This window comes from Rhea pennata, chromosome 5 (genome assembly GCF_028389875.1).
Source record: "Rhea pennata isolate bPtePen1 chromosome 5, bPtePen1.pri, whole genome shotgun sequence".
Classification (NCBI taxonomy): Eukaryota; Metazoa; Chordata; class Aves; order Rheiformes; family Rheidae; genus Rhea; species Rhea pennata.
The window spans coordinates 11,545,463-11,569,645 of record NC_084667.1 but is presented as its reverse complement, the minus strand read 5'-3'; the positions used below and the strand labels follow the sequence as shown (position 1 = coordinate 11,569,645).

The following is a 24,183-nucleotide window of genomic DNA, read 5'->3' as shown; positions in this document are numbered from 1 at the left end:
GTGAGATCTGCCTAATGCCTTTAGCTGTTCCTCTGTACCTAGATGGTTGAAATGCTTTATTCTGCTGTTTTCATGAACTGATTCAGGAGACTCCCATGAGCACATATGCCCCAGTGATAAAAGAACAGAGATGTTAGAAACAGAGGTGACAGTGGGAGTACAATAGGAAAAGGTCCACACTGTAGAAGCCAGATGCTTATGTATTGTAGAGCACATTCCCACATGAAGGCATCAGGCTGTTGATAGCTGGGTCTTGATCTGATTTTATTGTATCACATTCTCATCTGCTGCTTGCGTACTTTCATCTGCAAGCATTTGCTTATGAATTGTGATGATTCTTTTCATAAATATTGAAAGTACAGGAACAAAGCTTTGATAACAGTGGGCTTCAGGTGCTCTGCTATTGTACTAACCACAGAGCATTTTGGTTTCGTCTGCCTTGGAGTAAACGGAAATGTCATAGGATTCAGTATTTTTTAGGGCAATCTGTTCTGAATGTTTATTTCTCCTGTGGCTGGAGACAAAAGCATGGTGCTTAGATGCTTGTGACACTGCCAATATTCATTCTAAATCAGGTCTAGTGTGTATCCACTGAATGTAAGAAGGAACCTGAGAACTGCTGTTTTCCATTAATTTCCTGGCCATTTTGTTGGCTAAAGATAATGAACCTTTGAGATTCTATCACAATACTTATCAGAAATTTTTTAGTTTTTCCAGGAAGTTGGATGGGCTTTCAGTGGCAAAGATCATAGCTTTGATTTCATTCTTCCTTTATAGTCTACATGGATTCACTGAAAAAATTTCACTTTTGAAGTGGAAAATATTCAGCAATTGTATTTTGGTTGAAATAATATGACAGTAGATTACACTACACAATACAATAATCAATGCCAAACAACTTGCTCATATCAGTAAAGATGACTGCACTCGTAGATTGAAAGGTAAACATGGTGCGGCAGTTATTTCTCTTTCAGAGCACTTTCAGAGCAAAAAGATAACAGAGCTGGCTTACACTGGCATAGCATGCAAAATATGACATCTACATGAAAGTAAAGTATTGCAATTAATGTAACTTGTAGTAAGTGCTTATAAAAAGTAACCAGTATCACAGAATCTGACACCTAGTGACCTGGTATCATTAACGTGGAGTTTCTAACCTTATCATCATTTTGGTACAGCTTCAGTTTTATATAAGAGTACAAGAGCTAAATTCATCCTCATTGTAAATCACTGCAACTGCTGTTGAATTACAGGAGGGGCATCTCTATTGTAGGTAGAAATGCAATAAAAAGGCAATGCTTCAAAACTAAGGTTTTCTCTGAAAAGTGTCACCTTTTATAGAATCACAACTGAGTCACTTGAAAAAAATGTCTCTCTCCAAAGAACTGCCTGGAAACCACAGGTCACAGACAATGTAAAAGGTCTTCTAAAATCTTTCCTTGTCATCAGCTATGTCTTAAAACAGATTTTTTTTTTTTTTTTTTTTTTTAGAAAATGTCATATGAAATAAGATAGCTATGTTTGCTTATTAGAACATAACACAAATTCTGTAAGTGGAGTAAACTGTATTTTATTAAAACTAAGTGAACAGAAAGAGCAGAAACGTGAACTTGTTTGTGTTATCTAATGTCTGACTGGACAGAACAAAATATCATTTGCTTCTGCATGGCAACCACTGGTAGAAACCATACCCAGAGTTCTGCACTGACAGACATCTAGTCGAGGCTGCCTGGAGCATGCATGTGCCTCAGCGTCCCACACGTTTTTGGAAACGGTGCTCACCAATCTGGTAGGCCTGTCTCCGCAGTGCTCTGGAAGCTCTGTGTCCCTTCTTCTTTAAAAACATCTGGCTTCCTGAGGGTAAAGGAAGCAGAAGGGGTATAATAATGAGCCAGAAGAAAGGCTCCTGGGGAGAAAGGACTGTCCTGTGCCCAGCTGTGTCCCCTTTGGTGCCTCTGAATATTCAAAAACTAATGGGAAATGCTTCCTCTCCGTAACGCCAGCCAACAGGAGAGGAAGCGAGGGTGAGAGGACACATTTGGACAAGCTTCTCACAAGGGTGAAGAATAAAGTTATGCAGCATTTAGGCCCAACTGGGTATGCCCATGAAGTGTAGTTCATTTCTTGCAGGCTATGGAGAAACTTCTTCGCTCCTGATTCCAGGCAAAGCAAAATGAAATGTGTTGGCCACTCGGAGCTTTTGGGAGGAGGACCACAGATAATGGAAAAATCTCTGGAGATTAACCATTAAAACATTTTGCTCACACGTGATTAAAATGGGAAACAGAGGAAAAAAAAAATTGGGCCAAACAGAAACCTGTGTTTTACTGTGGTATACTGAATTATAATGCTGGGAAATTTCTAGCTTCTTGCTCAGGAAATGGGTCTTCGGGCATATGAAATGTCACCTCACCACCTACAAGCAGAAAAGGGCTATATTTATTCTTTTTGTCTATCTTCATGATCAGTAAAGATGCTGCTTCATTTACAAGAAGTTCTATACCCAGCTACCCTGCTTCAAGAGCCAGAATAAGAAAAAAATCTTTAAAATTTGAAAAAGTTACTGCTCTTAAGACATTTTTTTAAAACAGTTAATGTTCTGCTTTGGATTCCTATTTCATGAAGACAGCATTTTTTTGACATATCCTTCTATTAAGTCAGTTTCACTGAGAAGAAATCATTTTCAGAGAGTGTCCTTTGTAATAGAAAGATGAAATAACCCCAAATCTGTGGTTTTATATACTTTTTGAAAAGAACCGTTTATATTCTTTAGGTAGTGAAGGACTTTACAATTTCCTCTAATTCTCTTAAAATGTAATCTGACAAGAAGATTTCTAAATGTCTCTTTTATAAAACTAAAATAAGATGTTCAAGATTAAAATGGACCCAATTACGAATAGTCACTATGCAATGACTCTTGAGCCCTTTCTTTTTCTCAGACGATTGGGGAAGTAACCAACATTCTTCAGTCTTACATATATATATATATATATATATATATGTGTGTATATGTACACACCATTTTATACTTGACTGTATTAAATGTGTACTCTTTGTTAAAACCAGTTTTCTAAACAATTCATATCACTGACTCATGACTCGTCTTCTTCAATATTTACCACTTCTTTGATATTTCTGTGTCTACTAATTTTATGAAATTGGATATTTTATTCTAGGGTTTTGATTAAAAAAAGGTTGAATACTAAAAAATTTCTAAAGGTGACTTGGGAATCCAAATTCAATTTTACATATGCACTAGATATTAAGGAAGTTGAAAGTCACTTATATGAATGATGTTTTGGCTCCAAGAGGACTAAGTCATCCTGTAAAGAGGAGTCATCCTTGTATCTCTGAGTATTTTTCAGAATGTTAATACATGCCTCAGAAGTAGACTGGAGTTGTTTTTATTTTCCTCTAACAACTAGACTTATAGATTTCTTCTGTTATCAAATATAGAAGAACTAAATAGCATTCTGTGCTCTTTATTTACTTGCTGTTTGGTGCCAAGTTTTATTACTGGACTGTGATTTTACAAGTGGTAATTCAGGAAGAAATCCATACCTGTGTTGAGGGCAATTATGAGAATGACACACAATTGCACTGGTAACCTCCACAGCTTGAAATTTTACCCTCTTGTGTGTAGTTTCCTACTGGTGTAGAAGATCCCCTGGAACACAGACTGCCCAATTTCAGAAGTTCTTTTATTTCTCACCTCTAGTTTGACTCAGATTTTTCTTTGTGCTTTCAGATCCCTGTATGCGCATTAGTTGAGGTGACTTGTCACATATGACAACATATCTGAAGGTTTACTCTGAAAGAGTGTGACAGAGTGAAAGAGTTGTGACAGATACTAAACATTTATATTGGAAAGGAGAAAATTCTTTTTGACAGGACATGATGAGAGGGAGGACCTCTATATCTGAGCTACTTTCACACCATGAACCAGTGTTCCTGGACTCACTAGGCTATGTTTAACTTTATGATACCATCACTGAGCAGATCTAGAACTGAAGCTTTTTTTCAATAAAAACTAATACTGTTGCATTCCTGCCTTTCCTCTAACAGACATTTCTTGCAGTGATTTGTTAAACATTTGTAACGTTTTTCTACAATGCATTTGATTGTGGCTAAGCTGGACATTCAACTGGTGCAAGAAGGATGCTGAGATTCTGTGGCTGAGTTCTGCCTATAAGTCACGTGATGCTGTATGTCAAACCAATATTACATTAGAGTTTTGAGTTAGAGCAGTTTCCCCTTTATTCTTCCTCCACTCCAAATGATCCACTGGATTTATAATATTGCTAATTACACACAACCCGGACAACTACAAAAGATTTAAACCTCTATTTGGATGGCAAACAAAATTTATGCAGACTAAATCTTTGAATGAATCAGGTCTTAGTATCCCTTCTGAAATATAAAGGAAGTCTAACAAAGTCTTTATTTTAGGGATATCATAAAGTAATGTTGTCACAACAGCCAGCATGATTTTTAATGGGTTTACTTGTCACTTGGGAGCTTTATGTCAAACCATGTCATAAAAGAGAGGCATATAAATGAGAAAACAATCACTTCTAATGTAAAAAAACCCTCATATGCGGATTTATCACACAACGTAAAAGAAAGAATGCTGCTGAATTTATAACTACTCTGATCAATATTTAAAGCAACTGAGCAGACAATATGAATTTTCTAAAGTATCTCTTGAAACTGAGAAGAATTTCTTTCTCTCTCCATTGTGAAACCACAGGATCGTAAATAAAAATATAGCTGTAGGCAGCTAATGTCATGCATGTGTGTCTGAGAAAAATGATAAGGGAACTAAAACAATAGGGAAAAGAAATCACAGAAGGGGTAAATGCGCTCATGTAAACAAAAGGTAAAAAACAGAGAAGAAAACTGAATTCATCACATACGTGATCAAAATTCATTAGCAAGCTTAATAGAAGAGTCTCCTATAGAAGGAAAATAGCCAAAATGAAAGATGGCTTTCTAAAACAGAGGCCCACATTTATAGCACATTTTGCCAGGGCTAAACTTCACAGCTTTAATAAACAATGGATACAAAAAATAACACAAATGAAATCGATAGACATAAAGATATCCTGATAAGTTAATAGAGTTCTGTAACTCAGAACAGAGATGCACCTATTTATTTTAATCAATGGTTTCCAGAGAACCAAATAATTCCATATGATATAAGCAAAAGGAACGAAATTAGAAGTCTTTTTACTTGGTCTTGCTATGCAAGTCAAAAGTCACATTGGCATACCAGTTTCAACTGGCCAACTGAAAAATTGCAATTTTTTTGCAATAAGTGATTCTGTGATTCAGGCAAAGATGCAATACACAACAGCAAGAAGAAAAGCAGAAGAGCTCTTCCTTTTTAAATTTTGTATTGTTTTGTTGTGTTTGGAGTTATGCTCCAGGAATATCTTTCGTGTCTAACTCAGAGATGTGTGCTTTTCAAACAGCTTGGTTTTTATGCGCCAGAAACACAAATAGAGAAAATCTTGGCTTTTAGTCAGCTATAAATTTAGCTATATGGCATTTTCCAGGTTTATTTTTTCTTCTACTGCCTACTTCTAGGATTTTAACAACAGATTTTATCTACATGTTTTGCACATGCTATTTTAAATTTTGAGTATCGAGTCCTATATACAAGCTATGAGAATCTCACAAACTTAAACAGCTTTGCAGCAGCTGCCATGGTGTACCTGCTTCACCTGGGCAAGCTATTTTCTTATATAAAAGACCACTGCATGATTCATATACTGAAATGAAAAATAGGAATACTTACTTGTAACTTTGTCTTTGCAAATACTACTCTGAAACAATTTCACAATTCAGTTTTAGCTCTCTATATGTAACTGATTTCCATGCTTTTTAAAAAACTTGATGCATGCCAGCAGTAGTAATACTCTACTATGCTCGCTACTGGCTATTCCCTCAAACTCCTGTCAATTCTTTCTTTGTAGAGGAAGTGACACTCTCAGTCAATATAATAACAATTAACTTAAAATAAAATGTATAAACAACAAATAAGAAAAAAATAAAAAAAAAGAAACACGCACACAATCTCCAGAAAGTGAAATAAGGGGGAGGGAAAAATATTTCATGGTGAGGTTTTCAAATAAACAATCACACGCTTTTAATTTTCCCTTCTAAAATACATCCTTTGCTAGTATTTCTACTACGTGCATAGGTATTGCAGGCATATAAAGTCTCCCTTTTTTCACTATCTGTAAACATATTGCAGATACAAACAAAACTGCACATATACGTAAGCACACACAAAGATGCATAATCTGTGGTTTAACTCAGGTAAACCATTTAACGGACACTGAAGGTTTGCTTACCTTTTCTATGAACATGTTAAGTAAAACTTCAAAACTGCACTCTACATAAGGTCTCTCTGGTAAGACTCTTGCATGTGATCAAATGCTATGGTACTCCATCAAAGCAGTCATTTTAGTCAGGAGGGTATGTACTGAAATACCATAAGGGCAACATACTCTCACTAATTATTACACCATGGATTAATATCATATTTTCTATCAAATTAATTTACCTACTCAGATTTTCCCTTTGATCAATACAGAAATGCAGATTTCTTTGGTTGTAAATACATAGTTTGGTGTGCGAGTGTGAGAACAATGGCAGAAGACCTGTTAAGATAGAAGCCTTGCAGGATTCTCAGAAACTGTATCCTTTTAAAACTTAAGGTTTTAAACTGCAAAGTACAAAATCACTCTAGGAGTCTAACTAGAAGCCCATTAATTCTATTTCACAAGCTTAAGTAAGTACCTCTGCAAACTAACTTCCCTAGTATGACAATGAAAGTTTAAAAAAGATCTATCACCTTTGCTAAGATAATATTATCTCAGGACAATCTCTCACAACTGAAAGCAAAGCTGCAAATACTTCTCTACCTTTGATACATGTTTGCAGTCTGTTTTTCAGACTGCATCCAACAAGTAACAAAGGATACTGCAAGATATATTTGTGCCAGAAAAGTAAGCGAATTTACTTGGACCTGATTATATCTCACTAAAACTGTATACTAATTATTTCTGAGAGCTTTTGAGAGTAATTATCTGCACAGATATACTATGCTCATGAATCTCTATGCTTTCAGGAGCAAGGAGGTTATAGAAAAATTCCTGAGGCAGTGGAGTAAATAGCTATAGTTCTGCATGATGATCTGAAGTTAAACTCTCTATCAACAAATTTGAGACTCCACATATTTGGTTAGGACAAGGCTACAAAGAACAGCAAGCTTTACATTCTTACTTTGTCAGAGGGACAATCAGAATGATGTTCAAGGAAAACATCTTTTCCACTGGTTTAATCCACTGTTACTGCATTTTCTTTCTGGTGTTTTGATGACAGTAGCAACAACTTTTAGTAATGTAGGTGTCAAAAAGTTCCACCTCCAATATTTTGTAAGAAAAAAGCCTCACCTGCCTGTCTTGAGACAACTTAAAGGAGCTGATTATGATTAGCAACCTTTCTGCGTCTGTTCTCCTTTTTTTTCCCAGATATGTAAACTCAGAATCTGATGTCTGGCTACAGTAGTTTTCTTTAAGAACTCAACTACTTGTGTTTTAAAGTCCTTGAAAAATGTTACAATATAAAAGACATGCTAGAAATCCAGAATACATAGGTACTATTCCTGGGAAGAACAATTTGATGAGTTTAGAATCCATTTGCATGAAATCTCCACCTGAAACTGGAAGCATTCATGGACAGGAGGGTTTTTGAAGTCTATTGCTATTTGGAACAGCAGAGGAGTTCTGCTAGACCAGAGAAGCTAAAACGATTCCTGGATGCAATGAGTATCCAGAAGGGTTTCCGTCCTCTAAGATCATAAGAACCACTGTGGTTGCTACATGTCACACTCCATATATGAATACTTCAAATACAGCTGCATTTCCTGCAGCCATAATTCAGGTTGTTTCAGAACCTGTAAAACCATGCACTGATTGGCCCATTTACGTCCTTTCTGCCAAGCTAGCGATGTGTTTGCCTTGGATCTTTTATTAGGGAAGAAGGTTTTTGAAATGAGCTTATGAGCTGTTCCTAGCAGTAACCCTGTCCTCCTGCTTAGAAATTCTGTCATGAACCCTAGAGACTCCAAGTTAGTGATAATACGTATTGGTGTATATTGTGCTGTAACTACTGTTCAAGACCAGTCCATGCCAGCTGAAAACACAACACATCAAGAGAAGAGCTGCTTTCTAAAATAAAAAAGATGAGGTCCTGCTTAATATTGAGAAATGTATCTCTCTGCATTCACATGTAGCTGTTATGGAGATTATGCTCCTACTGAACATCATGGCTCCCTGTGTGACCATTCCTTCATAAGACTGGGAATTAGCCCAAGCACTCTAACTTTGACTACCAAGAAAGACACTTTGATTCCTATAATCTCATCATGCAGATAGGATGGGTTTTTTTTTTTAGCTGGATCACTCTGATTTTCTGCGTATCTTTTCCATATGGAGGAACATTCGGGAGCATTCTCAGATATGATAGTGACAGAGTTAAAAAATGTGGAGTATATTTTGACATCAACACCAACAGAGTTCCAAGAGTTCCAAGTTTACCTTTGGCAAGTAAGTCTGGTGAGACTACTTTAATTACAATCTAACAACATCTAAATTCTTCAAAAATCTGTGGGCTTTAGTATGTGCAAACAGACACTTTTGGTGCTGAACTTTCTTAAGGCTATTAATCAGTGTGAAATGTGGGTGTTGAAACTTGAGTCTTTTCCATTGTTTTTTTCTTTCTGGTCTGGTCTTATGTTTATCTAGCCACAAGGAATACTCTACCTCTCGGATAGGTGGAGGTGAACTTGCAGAACTCCTTGAAGACTGTTGGGTGCTCTGATACCCAAAATGAGAAACAAGAGAGCCAATTCAAAGATTTGGGGGCTCAATAAATTGAGGAGAAATGCAATGCTGAGAAACTCAAACCACTGATGACGGGAATTGCAGAGTCTTGCAAAGGACAAAAAACTAAACACTTCAATCATATATCCTAGAGGATCTCAACAGGAGATGTGGCTTTACTACCAGTGGGAAACAAGGAGCAATCACTGACAGATGAACAGAAAGACTGATTACAGGGTACTACTTTGTGGCAATCAAAACAGAGATTAGTAGAGGAAAATAAAAAGTGATTCTTTTAAATACTTTGACATAGTTCTGGAAATGGGCAGCAATCTAGCAATGGGACAGTCCCCAAAAGACAATGACTTGGAATCTGACAAAAATTTATACTCTAAATTAATTTTAGTATGGAAAATAAACTCTAAGGGAAATTTTCCTTCTTCTTTTATTAGATTAGAAAAAATATTGCTCCTGTAGAAATGTCTCTTCAGAGGTGGGTTCCTACAGATATTAAATACTGTGTTTGTGGTGACACTGCCAAAATATAATTCAATTAGCCGTAGTTTCAATAAACAGAAGGCAAAACAAGATAAATACAAGTAAGTAAAAACAATCTTATTTAATTCTCTAAGGAAAAAGGTAAAATTTTTCTCCAAAATGTGCTCTGTCACAACACTGACACCTGCAGCAAGTGACAGTTTCTCTGGCATTTTGTTCCATAAATGCCATTAAGTGCACTGCATAAACATGAAGTGACATTTTTACATGGGGTACTTACTTATCTCCCACAATTCCCAAGTTAATTGTTGGATAGCCGTGCTCTTGGATTGTAGCTAGGAGAGTTGAACGGTTACTGTCTCGAATCTTTCCTGGTAAGAGGTCATCCTCAGGATTCAGTAGCTATAAAACCAGACATATTATCAGTCAAGTCTCCTTGGAACACTGTGCCTTTACACAAGTGAAAATTTTATTTTTCAGACTTGATATGACATTCTTAGACACCTATCATGGAGTATGTGCATAACACGATTTTGTGAATTTAAATTAATAAGATGTGTAATGTGTTTATGAATGGTTCATGTATACAAAACCTTATTTCTTCCTGTGGGTACCAGACTTTAATTTCAACTGGTATAAATCAAAACACAAGCTCTAAGTTTCCAAGTTTTTGCTTCTACTTAAATAGTTTTACAGGAACCTCAATGACGTTACCAACTAGATGTAAAGGCATTGAAGAAATTTTAAAGTTTGTCATCTACTTGCTAATAAAGATGTATTTTAAATATAACAATTTGTATTGGACTAATAGACCAAAGCTAAAGCTTGTTTCTTCTATCAATTACTGTTTTGGATGAAAAACTTCCTCTCAATATAGTACCATGGCAGTTGCCTTAAATGTACCTTACATTTTTGAATTTAAATTATAAAACATATGTATCTAAACATATAATTTATATATATTAAGAATTCCCTTACAGCATGTAGGAGTACAACATAAATATTGACAGGAGGTAAAAAATAATAATAATGAAGTATCAATCAAAATTACCATGATAATATTAGGTATTTAGCATGGCTAAATTTTGAGTAACATCTCTGTTTCTGTGAAGAGTTCCACAGGATGATTAAGAAACTCACTGCGCAGGATCTTGATTTAACAAACTATACAAAAAAGAGTATACATGAGTACAGAGCCCCTTAATAACCTGCAAGAACTTTCGCTCATATAGAAGATACTACTCAGCAAATCATAATTTGTATTCCTTGTAGCTCTCTGGATTTCCTCTTCATTTAGCGGTGTATTTCCTCCAGAACAGATCCTGTCTACCATATGAAACTTCACAAATTCTGTCCCAACAGAATTTGGCTCACTTCAGCAACCCACAGCACTTGGCAGTCACAGAGGGGTTATGTCACCTTCAGTGGGGTTGTGGAAGTTTTAAAGATACCAGCTGATAGCGCCATACAGAAATGGCTTGAACAAATGACAAAATTTTATTTTTATGACTGTTTTAAATAAGAGGTTTTAATATTAAACATATCAAAGGTTTTCAATGGGATAGAATACAACTATGGTTATATGTTTATGTTTGGTTTTCAAAACATTTGTCTCAGAGAACAGTCATAATGTCAGGGGCAAACTTCCTACTTGGGGGAATGGCATATTTAACATATCACAGGTATCCCAACCATAAGAATTCTTTTCTATTGACTGAAGATGAGAAAGTATCGTCTCAGTTAAAGGTCTAACATATATATTATGGCAGTTGGTCCAAATGCTTTAAATCTTGTAAAAGTGTACTGGCTGTGAGCAGCTAAAATAGGTTTTAAAATTTCTCTTTGGTATTACCCTAATCTCTTTTAATTCACATTCCTAATTTTTAAACCAAGTATTGTTGAAACTGAGCTGCAAAAGATCTCAAAATAAAAGACAACTGTCAGATATGGATGCTTTCTGTATTTTTTGGAGCACAGAAAACAAAACATGAAGATTTGGATTTTACATCGGGACCTTGTACATAGAAGCAGCGAAGATTTTTTGGTAACAACCAGTCACATATGGAGCTTATTCCAAAGGCAAAAAAGCTTATTCTAAACAGGCAAATTCCTCTCAAGATTATGTTTAGAGAGTAGGGATTTTTATGTATAATCCTGTATACTATTTCCCTGATCTTTAGGTCATGTGTCATTTCCTTTTACTTTTATGGCAGTGTTGTTATAATGCATGAGATTTCATCAGGAAGCGTTTTGCCAGTATTATCAGTAGGTCCAGATTTCAGTCAGTGAGCTTCCCATAAATGCTTTTTATGGAACCATGGAAGAAATTTCCAGGTAAGTATTTTTCTTAAATACTCCTGAAGGTAGTCAGTGTTAGCCAATCAAACTAGGGATTAAAGAAAAGAACCTTCCCCTAATATTTTTGAGGAATAACAGTATCAGTCCATTTTTTTTTAAGATGTAAAATTAGTAAATTAAGCAATTCTGGAACTTGCTTTTTCTGATGTTGTTAAGACTAGAGGAATAGGTTGCTGGTCTGGAGTTTCAGCAATACGAAATTGTCTGGATGTCAACACTCAACAATAAGATTGTTTTCTCTGCAAAAGATTTTGTTCTTGTTCAATTATCTTAAACTTCCTAATTAGGTTTTATAGTATCAAAATATAAAATGCTTCTAAACAGCATTTGCCATTATAATCTCTCAATTGCAGAATAGCTGTAGAGGACTACTATTCAAAAGGAATTGCTACTCTTCCAGTAACGATTGGCAGATAAATCACAACTCTGACTCTCCCCGCAGATCCTGCCTTATGCTGGCAGGGAGAAAATGGCTGGCACAAGGTTGGATACATTATCAAAATTTTGGCAAATAAAATGTGTGAAACCTGAGAGAGCAAGGATCTACCACCCAGTGAAGGAATAAATGCAATAATTTGATTATATATTGTGGGTATGCATTACTCACAAAAGTATCTCATGTCATCATGAGCTTATCGACAACTAGCCAGTCTACCTGGATACAGGTTAAAGTCATTGACCAAAACACTATTCTCATCCTATAGAGGATACAGTAAATTATACTTTGATTCTAAAGATACTTTTCTTACCTCATTCCCTGTTGACATGACTGCAACCACTGGGAACTTGTTAACTTCTACTTCTGTTACTCCAACAGTTGCTAAGAGACCAATCTCAGATGGACCCATGTGGGTTCCTTTCGCCAACACACATTCACCTCTTTTAATGTCATGTCCTATAGGTCTGAAAAGCACAGAAGAAAAGGAAAGAAAAACAGAATGAGATTGAAAGTACCTTTCCTTGATTGGTCTGGTTCAAGGTGAGGAATATCTGAGGAGGTTCATTAGGCAGATCGTTGTAACGTCAGCACTATTTATGGTCAAACAATGACTATAATCACTAGACTTTCTGTTCCTTACAAATATATTTAACTGTTTATAAAGTAGGCTATTTACAGACCTGATATCTTGGCCTGGTCGAGCCTGTACCAGGATTCGAACCTCTAGTTCTTCAGTGCCCTATAAAAACAAGTAGAGCAGGTAAGGTCAGCTGGGTTATAAAAAATTAATCAGCTTTTATTTCTCAGAAGTCTACACAGTTCACAGAACTCATTACACTGTGACATTACGGTTCAAGCATCAGCACCGTTCTCCTGATTTGTGCATCAGGACTTTCATACAATGTGTGCTAAGACAGAAGAAAGTTTTAAGAATTATTTTATTGATGAGGTCCCAAGGGAAGGACCAGCATTGAATAAATAGTTCTACATTCCTTCTTTATGGCTCCTATGTTTATCTATCTTTCCTGCACCATGCTTGTGTTTGTTGATCTGGTATACCAAAAGGATTCTTTCTCTTCCTCTCAGCCAATCTGATCTGCTTGGACGATTTCAAAGATGGCCATTTGAAAAGAGCACTCGTCTGACAGAGAATATGTCACCACAACCGTGGAAAGGTACTAAGAAGATATACATTCTGTTTTAACATTTTCATATAGATTCTTGTAGTGGGAACTCCCATTGGAGTGGTTTGTACATATCAGGAGGAGGTTTATTCACCATATTTATCTACTGTGAACAGGAGACAGTGGCCTGAACAGTTTTAGGCCTATTTTAATATTTAATTTGCGCTCACTTCTTCAGAATTTCAATGGTGATTTGCTCAATGCCAATAAATGGCATGTGACCTATATCATAAATATTTAATTTATAAGCCTTGGAAATAGGTTGATGATAAATACCCTTGGCTTGGAGATAGTGGCAGCCTCTTGGGAGCACTAGATCTACACTTGCTTAGAGTGGAGCCAATTTTGGTTTTATATTATCATGTAGTATTTCATACTTTAAGTATCTCAAAGTTATAAATTAGAGACTAATATAAAACAAACAAGGTCAGTCATTATTTGAGATACTACTTTTGTAGGAAAGACAGTGTTGGATAAGACACAAGGATTTGTTGCCTCTTTTCTTAAAGGTGATAATGGAACTTCATTTTCTGAGTCCAAAGCAAGTGCCTCTGTGCTTTAAACTTAAAGGCCTCAAAGCTGAAGTCAACCAGTGTGCTGTATGCTTTACAAATCGTGAAAATGGATAAAATTAAATTGCTAAAAACCAGGAAATAAAGAAAAAAACAGTATCAACTCTGAAAAAAATGTAATTTCTTAGTGTACAATACTATTTCCAAGATACACTGTCAAGACAAATGTCGTTTCTTGCCTACCTGCTCCTCCTGTTTAACAGAGGAGATTATTTTTGGTTGCTAGTGTCCAAAACAGTTACACTGGTACCCAGGATGTCCTTTTATCCCTTATCCCCATCTGAAGCTGTAAAGGATACTTCAGACTTGTGAATAAAATCTGAGGCAATAATTACTCTAAGAATTATTTTACTTTTCATGACTCTCTGGGGAAAGTAGGCCAGCCATGAACAACTGAATTTTGCATATCCTTGATAACATTTAAAGATAGCTAGGAAGCTTGTAGGGAAGCTGGAGGAGCCTAGTGATACTTCTAAGTAATAGAAAAAGGTGATTAGGGTCTCCTGGATAAGAGGAAACAGGAAAATAGAAAGACATTGGAGGAATTTAAAAATGTCAGTTTTGAAAAGTACTGTAGAAAAGTGTGACTGTGGACAACAGGACAATGTACAGATATTGTTATTTATGAAATTGGTGGGTATCCTAGAGTGCTTTAAGAATACAAGATAATTCAGAGTGGCTAGAAGCAGGGCTTACAGGGAGATACAGCATTATTCTGACAATATCTCCCATTTGGTGTGTGTTGGGAAGCATTCTTGCTTTGTATTGATTTATTCTGAACTATGGCAGAACGGTTTTCTCTGATAGTTTTCAGTCAGCATTCATATCGATATACTGATGCTTGGGCTTGATGTAGGATCTAACCTTTGTTCCGACTGATCACATTGGCTTCCTTTATCCAACAAGTTGACATAAAAACTCACAATGAAAGGGTGTAGAAGTATTCTTGCAAGAATTAGTTTCTCAAAGGTTGTGCACTGGCAAGCTGATGACAATTATTCTCCTGCTGAACAGACATAATTCCTTTCAGACTTGTGACTTCTGGAGTCATTTGAGGAATCCCTTCTATGATATTCAAGTACTGCTGCCACAACTAGAGGTCAAGGAGCTCCTTTTAAAAGGCACTCTCTGTACTTTCAGAAAAACATATTTCAAATGTCAGAGATTTCATTTCAGTTAAATCCCAGTCTTGGAGAAGTTCTTAACACAAAATATTCTTGAAATACGTGGCCAATCAGGCATGAAAAAGGAGAAGAAAATAACACGCTAACAAGACTATACTAACTATATTTTGGAGGGATGGGATGGAAAGCTGATGGAGACTAAGAAATTCAGAGTGTAAGCACATAGCGAAATAATCTGTTCTCACATTCAGAGGAGAATATGTACATCAAAAGTAGAATCCAGGAAGACCGTCACCCAGAGAAGCAGTAGGAAATAACAGATGACGATGTATGTTTCTCTGTGGTGCGACTGTTGTGTCACGATGAAATAGGCAATGGCCACAGAAAAACTGTTCAGGATAACGGAATGCTTAGCAAGCAGTGACGGTAATGGTGCTTTTTTTTAAGTCTTCAAATCAAGAGAGAAAGATAAAATTTATTCATACGTATCACTAACCTCAAAGCAGGACTGACTCAGGAAGTTCTATGTTAGGAAGAAGGCCAGACTATCTAGTTTGCTGATATAATTGTATTTTAACATCTGTGCATTCACAATAATGAGGTATGAGAAAAGATCATGAGAACATGCCTTCATTTTTGGTGTCTTCATCAAGTTTGAATGCTAGAACCCACCTGTTTATAGCCCAGCTGCCTTTGCAATGCTGGCATGTAGCTATGCTGGCATGGAACAGCTTGAAAAGCAGCAGAGATTGATATGAACACAGAAGCACACACACATTTCATTCCAAGACTGAATAGAAGTCGTAATAGTAAGAGAGACATCTTCTTGCCTTAAAGACTGCCAGATGACAAGAAACATGACAATGGTGCCCTGAAATCACAGCTGGGTAAGTGAAGGTAATAATTCAGAACTGAATGCTCTGACCATGAGCGATGTTTAGGAAGTCTAGGATGGACTGTTTGGGACACAGCTGTCCACAGGCAGCTCCTGTGCTTCAGCAAAAACACATTTTGTTTAGTTAAGACAATTTATCCACACAGTTAGTACTACATGTACTACATATATTCTCTGTAGTATTCCCCAGCACCTACAAGGTAAAGTGCTAATATGACTTCCAAGTATGCAGGAAAAACTGTTCAAATTAAACAGAGTTAAGACTGTACTCTGGGGGAATATGTACCTTATCTATTTCCTAGTTTTCAGAGGTCTTAAACTTCAGTAATTTTCTCATTCTAAAGGAGCACAAACGTCTATTGAACAAAGTTAGTTATGACTTAAAAAAACTTTGGGGGGACTCATTTCCCTTATTACACAGTAAAAGCCCTGATTCCAAACATACACAAGATATGTGTACAAAACACGTTCTCCCAAATCCTCCAAATGCACAGAGTGCAGAGCCAGACTGTAACAACAGTGTGTCACGATTCAGTCACTCAACTGCTATGGCAACAGGTTGTTTTGAAATCCCCTTGCTCTCAGAGAGCCCTGGTATTGCTGCACAGATGTGCTGTTCTTTTCCAGGCACATCCTTTTGGAATGCGCTATTCCAGAATTACAAGCATAAAGGATTTTTCCAATATTACCTCTCTAGGGGTGTAGTGGACAAACTGAAACAAAACCTTAAAATGGAAAGATCACATTTGGGAGCAACAGTCAGTTTGACCATAGGTCACACACAAATAATTAAAGTAGTAGCAAAATTATGTTCTTCAGAAGGCTTTACTTCAGGCTGGAATGAGACCAACTCAGATTATACAGATCCATCTTCACAGCATAATTCAAAATAATCCAAGTCACCTATGGATTTTTTTGTACTTAAAGCAGTTCACATTCCTACAGAAAAAGTCATACTCAGCTTTAACTACATCAGCAGTAATGCTGCACTGTAGTATTTCAAACTATCATTCTGGAATCAATTTGTATTTTAAGAAAATTTGTTCTCTTCTTATTTGGTGAGTCTGGGAGAACTTTAAAGGTCCTCTGCTTGCTGAGTTTTAGGACCATCCTCAATAAGCAGAAAGAAGAAATTGCTCTGCTATTAAATGTGAACTCAGCAAAAAAGAAGCAAATAAAATGTCCGATTGCCACTACTCTGTATTTTAAAACGTCAATATGCTAGGCTCTCAGATGGGATTCTAGTCACGGACCTCCAGGAAGCATTCCCCTTTCATTCCATCGTGCTCCCAAATAGTTTGGTGCAGACATTCAACAACTGAGATGAAAAAAAACCAAGGTCAGGATAGGAAGTTCTGTGGTACAGTTACCTCAGCCTGAGAAGTGGGTAGTATTGCCATTCGGAGCAGAAATGAAAATCCTCAAATTTCTGAGATTAACGTTTCTGTAGGAAAATATCTTTCATATTTATGGGATTGCACCATGAGCCACATACTACTGCACACAAAAGCGCAATGAGTTTTAACTTATGACTTACATCATCTGATTCCCTGATGAGTTCGGTATCTTCCACTTGCACCACTGCATCAGCACCACATGGGATTGGAGCACCTGTTGTAACTCGCATTACCTGACCAGGCATCACAGTCTGAGTTGGCTGAAAAATATAAAAACAAAACAAAAATTATTTTACTTTTAAAAAGAAAAAACTCCAATCAATTGAACACTGCATAAGTAATTTGAAAGATTAAGATTCTTCTGTGTGTCATGACTCTTGATATTCTGCTAGTGATATTAACAGGCATAATTAGGCTGTAATTAGGTGTAATTAGCCTCAGGCAATTGCTTGTTGGGTCACATATTAGATGGCTTAATATTTATCCCCCAAGGTAGATTCACATCACAAGAATAGCTTTCAAAAGGAGCAATACACACTGATACTCTGCTTGGCTCAGAAAAAGAGTTGTCATGAAACACTGAGATGGAGACTCTGGAGAAGCTTACCTGAGCAAAAATCTAGTGCTGCATCTCTGTAAATTCTCATTGCGAGAATGTGGGTGCTTGCTCTGCGCAGCATGTAAGTAAGTCCAACATGTTTGGGGTTTACTGTTGTTCATGCGCGTGTGCTACACACTGTCCACAGCTGTCTAATCAGTCCAACATATCCTGGATATGCCACATATACAATTCATCTGCAGATCAGTGCTCTACTCCATATGCAGCATTTGAATAGGGCTAGGACTTCTCAAACTATGGTCAGGGTGTGCTTAATAGCAGCCAACAGACTTGGAAGAAATACTGCCCAAGCACTATTAAGATTGTTCAGTGGTCAGCTGCTCCATTACCTTTGACAGGAGACTGTTAGACATCTGTAAACTCCACACAAGTGGCCAGAGCTTTGTTCTATCCTTTCCTCTATTCCATTTCTGCTCTGTAGTAACCTCTGAAATGTGAAGATTCCTCTAAAACGTGTATTTCGAAAGTTGATGGGCTTTGCTCACTGGGACAAAGGTGCTAGGGAGAGGCTGGGAATAGTTTGTACCTCATTTATCACAGTACCACAGTGACCAACGTATTCAAAGAGACAACTGAGCCTGGAGTTGGCTTATCTTGGCCCTTTTCTAAGGGTAAAAGAAATCTAACACCCTTTGAGAAGAGCACACATAAAATACTAAAAGAAATTAAAAAAAAGACCACAGTTGCCATATGTCACAGTTAATGTGCTTTAAGGGCAAGACTTGCATATCCTAAAGTAGGTATCTAGCACAGGTCAGATAAAAATCATGTTTGAGAAGTATCTGTTTCTAAATACAGGCTGTGCATGGAGTCTTGGATGAATAGCTGAGATGCAGCCATTTATACTGAAGATCCTTAAAAGGTACGTAAAAACAATCTTTTCCAATGTGTTATTTTGTGTTGCCTTATTTTTATGAAAAGAGATGTTACAAAAGCCAAAGCTTACGCCTTGGATTATGACAGCTCTTTTGTGTGTTGTTGTAGACATGTATCCATTACAAATAAACAATATTGTTTTGATTTTTACTGAAGTATTGATGTCCTTTAGCAGCAAGTTTTAGAGGATAGATGTATGGCATGAAAGATTTAGAAGGAAGTGTTTTTGGTCTCAGGGACCAACATGTCTAGAACTCTGCCAGAAATCAGAGCCTATGGTGATAATGTGTGCTGTAAATATCCATGCTTTTGGAACTTATTACTAGAAGTTAGTTAATTTTTGAGGCGTAATGATGTAAAGCATTTAAACAAATTTATGATATAACAACTTTTGTTTTTAGAATCAGTTGTGTTGTTCATATATTTAATTTCCTTTTTGTCCTGTGATAAACTGATCAGATTAACTTTCTGAACAAAAGATAACTATCAGATTTGTGTGTAAATCTGCATGACTCCTTTCTTCCAGGCTAGAAACTATGAAGATGATAAAGAAATGATTGCTTCTCAGAAAGCATAATAATGTACAACAATTTTACGGAACCTCTTTTAAAGGTCTTTAAGATCTCCCATATACCCGGACTAGGGCAGTCCTGGGTTTTAGCCTTTGCCTTCATCACTGATAATCTATTCTATGTTAGTCATTCAATAAAAAACAGAAATAATCCACGGAGCACACCCCTTATCTTAGGAATTCTCTCTTTCACCTATGCACTAGGCTACAGGACTATGGTCTGCAATGACACATGCAAGCTCCCTTCTGCAAAATGGCTGAAGGTATCAGAAAGGTGAAAAATGACTGTATTCACCCTATATTACAGCTGGTTAGTCACAACGCCTCCTACAAGCCTCTCTAAAAGAAAAAAACATCTTCTAGGAAATTCTAAGCCTCAGCTATGCAAGCTCATATGAAGAAAACCATTGCTCCAGCTGGGACAGTTTTTGACAGTCAGCGTTGATGGCCCTTGACTAGTGCTCTCAGATGTACCCTAACCTCTCCAAAGCAGGGTAGTGTCTGAAAGTTTTCTTCGATACAAAATAAAAAGCGTCTGTTACACAAACATAACCACCTGGAAATAGAAATCAGAAAATAATATAAAATCTACAATTTGATACCGAAATGTCCAACTTGGTTATACAGCCTTTCTGTAATTCTCAGTCCTATTTTCTTCCTTTCTTAGTGGTAGTTACATAAGCTCTTTCTTCGCTACAGGTCAAGCCAAATCTAAACCTATCGTCAGCTCCCTGCTGTGAATCATTCAGTTAATTGGCCTGTAATGTGAAAAGCAGTATGTTGCTGCTGAGAGTGACTGAAGGGTGAAATGAGACTGAGGAGACTTCCATAGGTATAAATCATTTCTTGGGAAGGAGACGAACATGAAGACGTGTTGGCCTAAGAAAGAACCTTTGATCAATTATTCAGATGTCAACAGCCTCATTTTTCATACTTGCCACTCATATTTCCAGAAGTATAAAGCTAATTTTTCTCCCTCTGTCCCTCCAGTTTTTGTTCCTTGTCAGAGATGTTTCCCATTCACATTATTCTGTCCCTGTAGATACATCTCTGAGTTCTTGAGTTTTGTAGCAGAGAAGTGACCTCTCATTTGCACTTCTATCATTTCTACAAACCTGCTGAAGTGATCAGGGCAGTGAAGTCCTTCAGATCTGTGGGCCATTACCTGGATCCTTGACTAATGTTTGAAAATATAGAGAAAAAGGCTAAAAAATCCAAGACATGTGACAACATTCCTGAATTCAGTTCCTGAATTAAACTGAATTCAGTTTAAATTCTTTTAAGTATTGAAGATGATTTTATGTATTTTGGATATCAGATTCATTAATCTGAGTTCACATGAACATCAGTATTCAGAAGATATCTGTGCTACCAAAGTGTAATTCATGATGATGGATGCGAGCTACAGCAAAAATTATTTAATAGTTCTCAGTATTAGCCAAGTCAAATGTCTATTATAGTTTTAGGGGCAGTTCAACTCCACTTCAAAAAAATTGAACAATACTGCTACTAGTGGTACTTCAAAAACCTGTATCAACTTTTGAAATGCATCTGTTTTACTTGAGGTTTTTGTGTTTAGCAGTCAAAATGGCCACATTATACAATCCTTGTTAAAATAGATCATCTTTTCTTTTGCCTGCCACTTACTCCATTTGTGCATGACTGCACAGAACAGGTTTTGGAAAAAATTACAAACTGGGGTTTAAAATGTCTGAAGAAACATTCTGGATTAGCTCATGCTCCCCTGAACTGGAGGTAGCAGGTGTAATTAAGTTGCTAGTATATTCAATTGACAGAATAATACAAAGTAATTGGAGGTAACTTATTTTTTTCTGTCACCTCCGTATTAGTACAGGAATTTTATCAAATGTACTCTTGAATTTGATAGCAAATCAGAAAAAGTGTCTGTTCTGCATATTTATATAGCACAAGCAGGTCGTGGACGCATGCTGCCCGACTTGCTCTTAACCTCAATTCTCGTACCTGGCAGGGTGCACAAACACGCTTTTCATTTAGTGAACACAAAAAAAGAGCAAAACTAAGCACGAAAAGGCAACTCAAAATTCTCCGCAAACTAGGCTGGTGCCAGGCTTTCTCAAGACTTCTAATCATTATCTATCTTTAAAGATTTACAAAATTGCCACACTTTGGTTTGCAGGTATCAGTGTGAAATATCCAAGCAGTCTGCGAAAACAGTTGCTGGGCTGATGTCTCTTTCAAAGTCTGTCAGCAAGATGTGGTTACTTCTTGTTTTTCTCCTTGTGAATTGTAATACCACTGGAAACCTTGTGTCCTCTAACATTGTACTAGCGCAGGACAGCACTGATGCACACCTACAGGACACACCAGCACGATGTTCTGAAGTATTCTGGGATTTTCTTGTTAGTTCCCCATGTAACCACACTACCTCACTTTTTGAAATCATGTCCCAAGGCCCACAGGAGGAGGCTAGATACAGCTGTGTCCTATCTCAAGCCACCTCCAAGAATAATGTTGTTTTGGAGCACGAGCAAGGCTTGTAAAAGTAAAAAGCGATTTCTTACAACAGAAAAGTTAAAAAATCAAACAGAAAAGAGATTATGCTCACCTGCTCACCAGCCTGGGATTCCCCTATGATGAATCGATCCCCTGGGCCATCAGCAGCTGCAAGATGGACAGGGCAAATGGTAAAGACGATAAAAAGGCTGAACCCAAATAAATGATGTAAGAAACTAAGAATAGGAAAACCAGAGAATGATCTAGGATTCAGTTCTTCCGTGTCAGTATGATAAAGGTTATAGAATTTTTGAAAAAATTTCTAAGGCATTTTAAAGTTGTGTTTACTACTTTGAAAATTACATGTTATACAGTATTTTTAACCAAAAATTGTTCAGAGATATGGGAATAAGTAAAAGGAGGATAGCAGAAATTACTTTAATAGCAAAGATTTAATAATGTTCATGAGATTTGTTGAAAAAATGTCCACTGTGAGCAAAATGGAGAAAGCAACAGCTAATTTTTCCTACGCGAAACTCACTTAGGGGAATCACATATTTTGTCAGCATTATTCTATTGTCAGTATTATGTAACCTTTTGCCAGGAGACAGTGGACATTTCTAGATTCTACTTCTGCTTTTGGAGGAAAACGTGGACTACTGCAGTGGCTACAGATGTGTAGCTAACCACAGAGATTTGGCATTTTCTTAAGAGCAATATGGCTAAGAAAATGCAACTTGGAATGCCATTAGGAATTCAGGTTCTCTTCCTTTTTGTTATTTTAAGTGGTAGTACTGAAATAGGTATCTTAAAACTTTCATGGAAACCATTCTGAATATTAAAAAGCTAGACAGGACTGATTTAACAAACAGAAATTCTCCAGACCTTCTAATTTAGCTAAATCTGTACATGTTTTTACAGGGCAAAAAAAGGCACCATTACTGGGGATGTTTAAGCTTTCTCTTTGTGCTATTTGAGCAGCTCCAGAAATTAAAATTGTCAGTACTGCCCACTCCAAAGGTTTTACTGCAAGTTGCATTAGTGCCCCAGCACAAGAATCAAAACATTATAAAAAAACCTTTGTTTTCCTTAAAAATGAAGGTAGATTCTAATTCCTCTAGTTTCAGTGAAAATCTTTAAAATATGAATAGGCATATCCTAAGAATGCAGAAAGCAAATAAAAAGGAATCCAAAGTTGTTAGTTTAAAAAATAAAAATCTCAAACTCGTGTTTTTTAAGCATTTAAGCTGGCAATACTGCCATGTTCTTTATGAAGTGACTCTGAAGATCTTTAAAAGTAAACTTGAAGTCCAATTATTATTTCCACATATGCTTAATGATTTCAGATCCCAGTAAAGAGTTTTGAGTACAGTTACTGTCCTTTCACATGCAGAAGCCATTCTAAGTGGAACTTACTTTAGTCAGATAACTTCTTCCCATTATTTCAGACAAACATTTCAGAGTTGCATAAGATGGTAAGATTACACAGTACTAATCACTCAGTTATATATATATGATTTTTCTAATTCACTGGCTGGTTGTTTTGTTAAATATACAGAACCATATGAAAAAAGTACAATGTCAGAACTAAATTATACTTTCTTCTAAGTGAAACTTCTCTTTACAAAAGGAAAATTTCTGTAATGAAAAAATTACTGTGCCTATATCAGATCTATACACCTTTTAACTTTTCTCCATGCAGTTAGAAAGGATTGTTTCACAGGACTGTGCTTCTTTGTCTATGTGGAAAGAACCACAAGCAATTTCTTTGAATTCCCTGGTTACAACTTGACATCTTTTGACGGTCATGGCTACAACTTGACATCTTTTGATGGTCATTTTCAAAACCAGATTTGTAGTCTTTATAGGCTCTACCATGGTATGCAGACATCAACATCTGTAAATCTGCTGCTGTACATTTGACTTCATATGTCCAAGCATATCAGGCATGTTGTCAAGAGTGTTCAGACAAACTGTCTTCAGACACGCTATCACATTCAAATATGTCTTTTTATTCACTTTAAATCTGTTCATTTCCCAGAGATGAAGTGTCATCAGTGATAACCTTTATCCTAATATCTTTTATTTCAAAAGCCCTGAAAATACAGCTAGATAACATTATTGCTTTGAGAAGAACTGCTTCCAAAAAGGATGCCCATTCAGTCTGTATACTGATTTATCATATTTGCACTCATACATAAGCTGCATCTGCAGATGACTATCTACCGTGCTTAGACATGTTTGTAGATTAATGACTGACTTTTAGCTTTAAAATTCTAAT

The 24,183-nt window shown here is 36.6% G+C and overlaps 1 protein-coding gene across 7 annotated transcripts in view; it reads right to left on the bottom strand.

The window, feature by feature from the left end:
• The window catches only part of GPHN (gephyrin), a 300,320-nt gene that overhangs the window by 16,573 nt on the left and 259,564 nt on the right, over nt 1-24,183 (bottom strand). For all 7 annotated transcript variants that reach the window (XM_062575845.1, XM_062575846.1, XM_062575851.1 and 4 more), the window contains 5 exons: nt 22,015-22,070; nt 17,502-17,621; nt 12,870-12,928; nt 12,500-12,653; nt 9,673-9,794 (listed from right to left, as the gene is read on the bottom strand). In XM_062575845.1, coding sequence (XP_062431829.1) covers nt 9,673-9,794; nt 12,500-12,653; nt 12,870-12,928; nt 17,502-17,621; nt 22,015-22,070 — 511 coding nt within the window. The remainder of the gene's footprint in view (nt 1-9,672; nt 9,795-12,499; nt 12,654-12,869; nt 12,929-17,501; nt 17,622-22,014; nt 22,071-24,183) is intronic.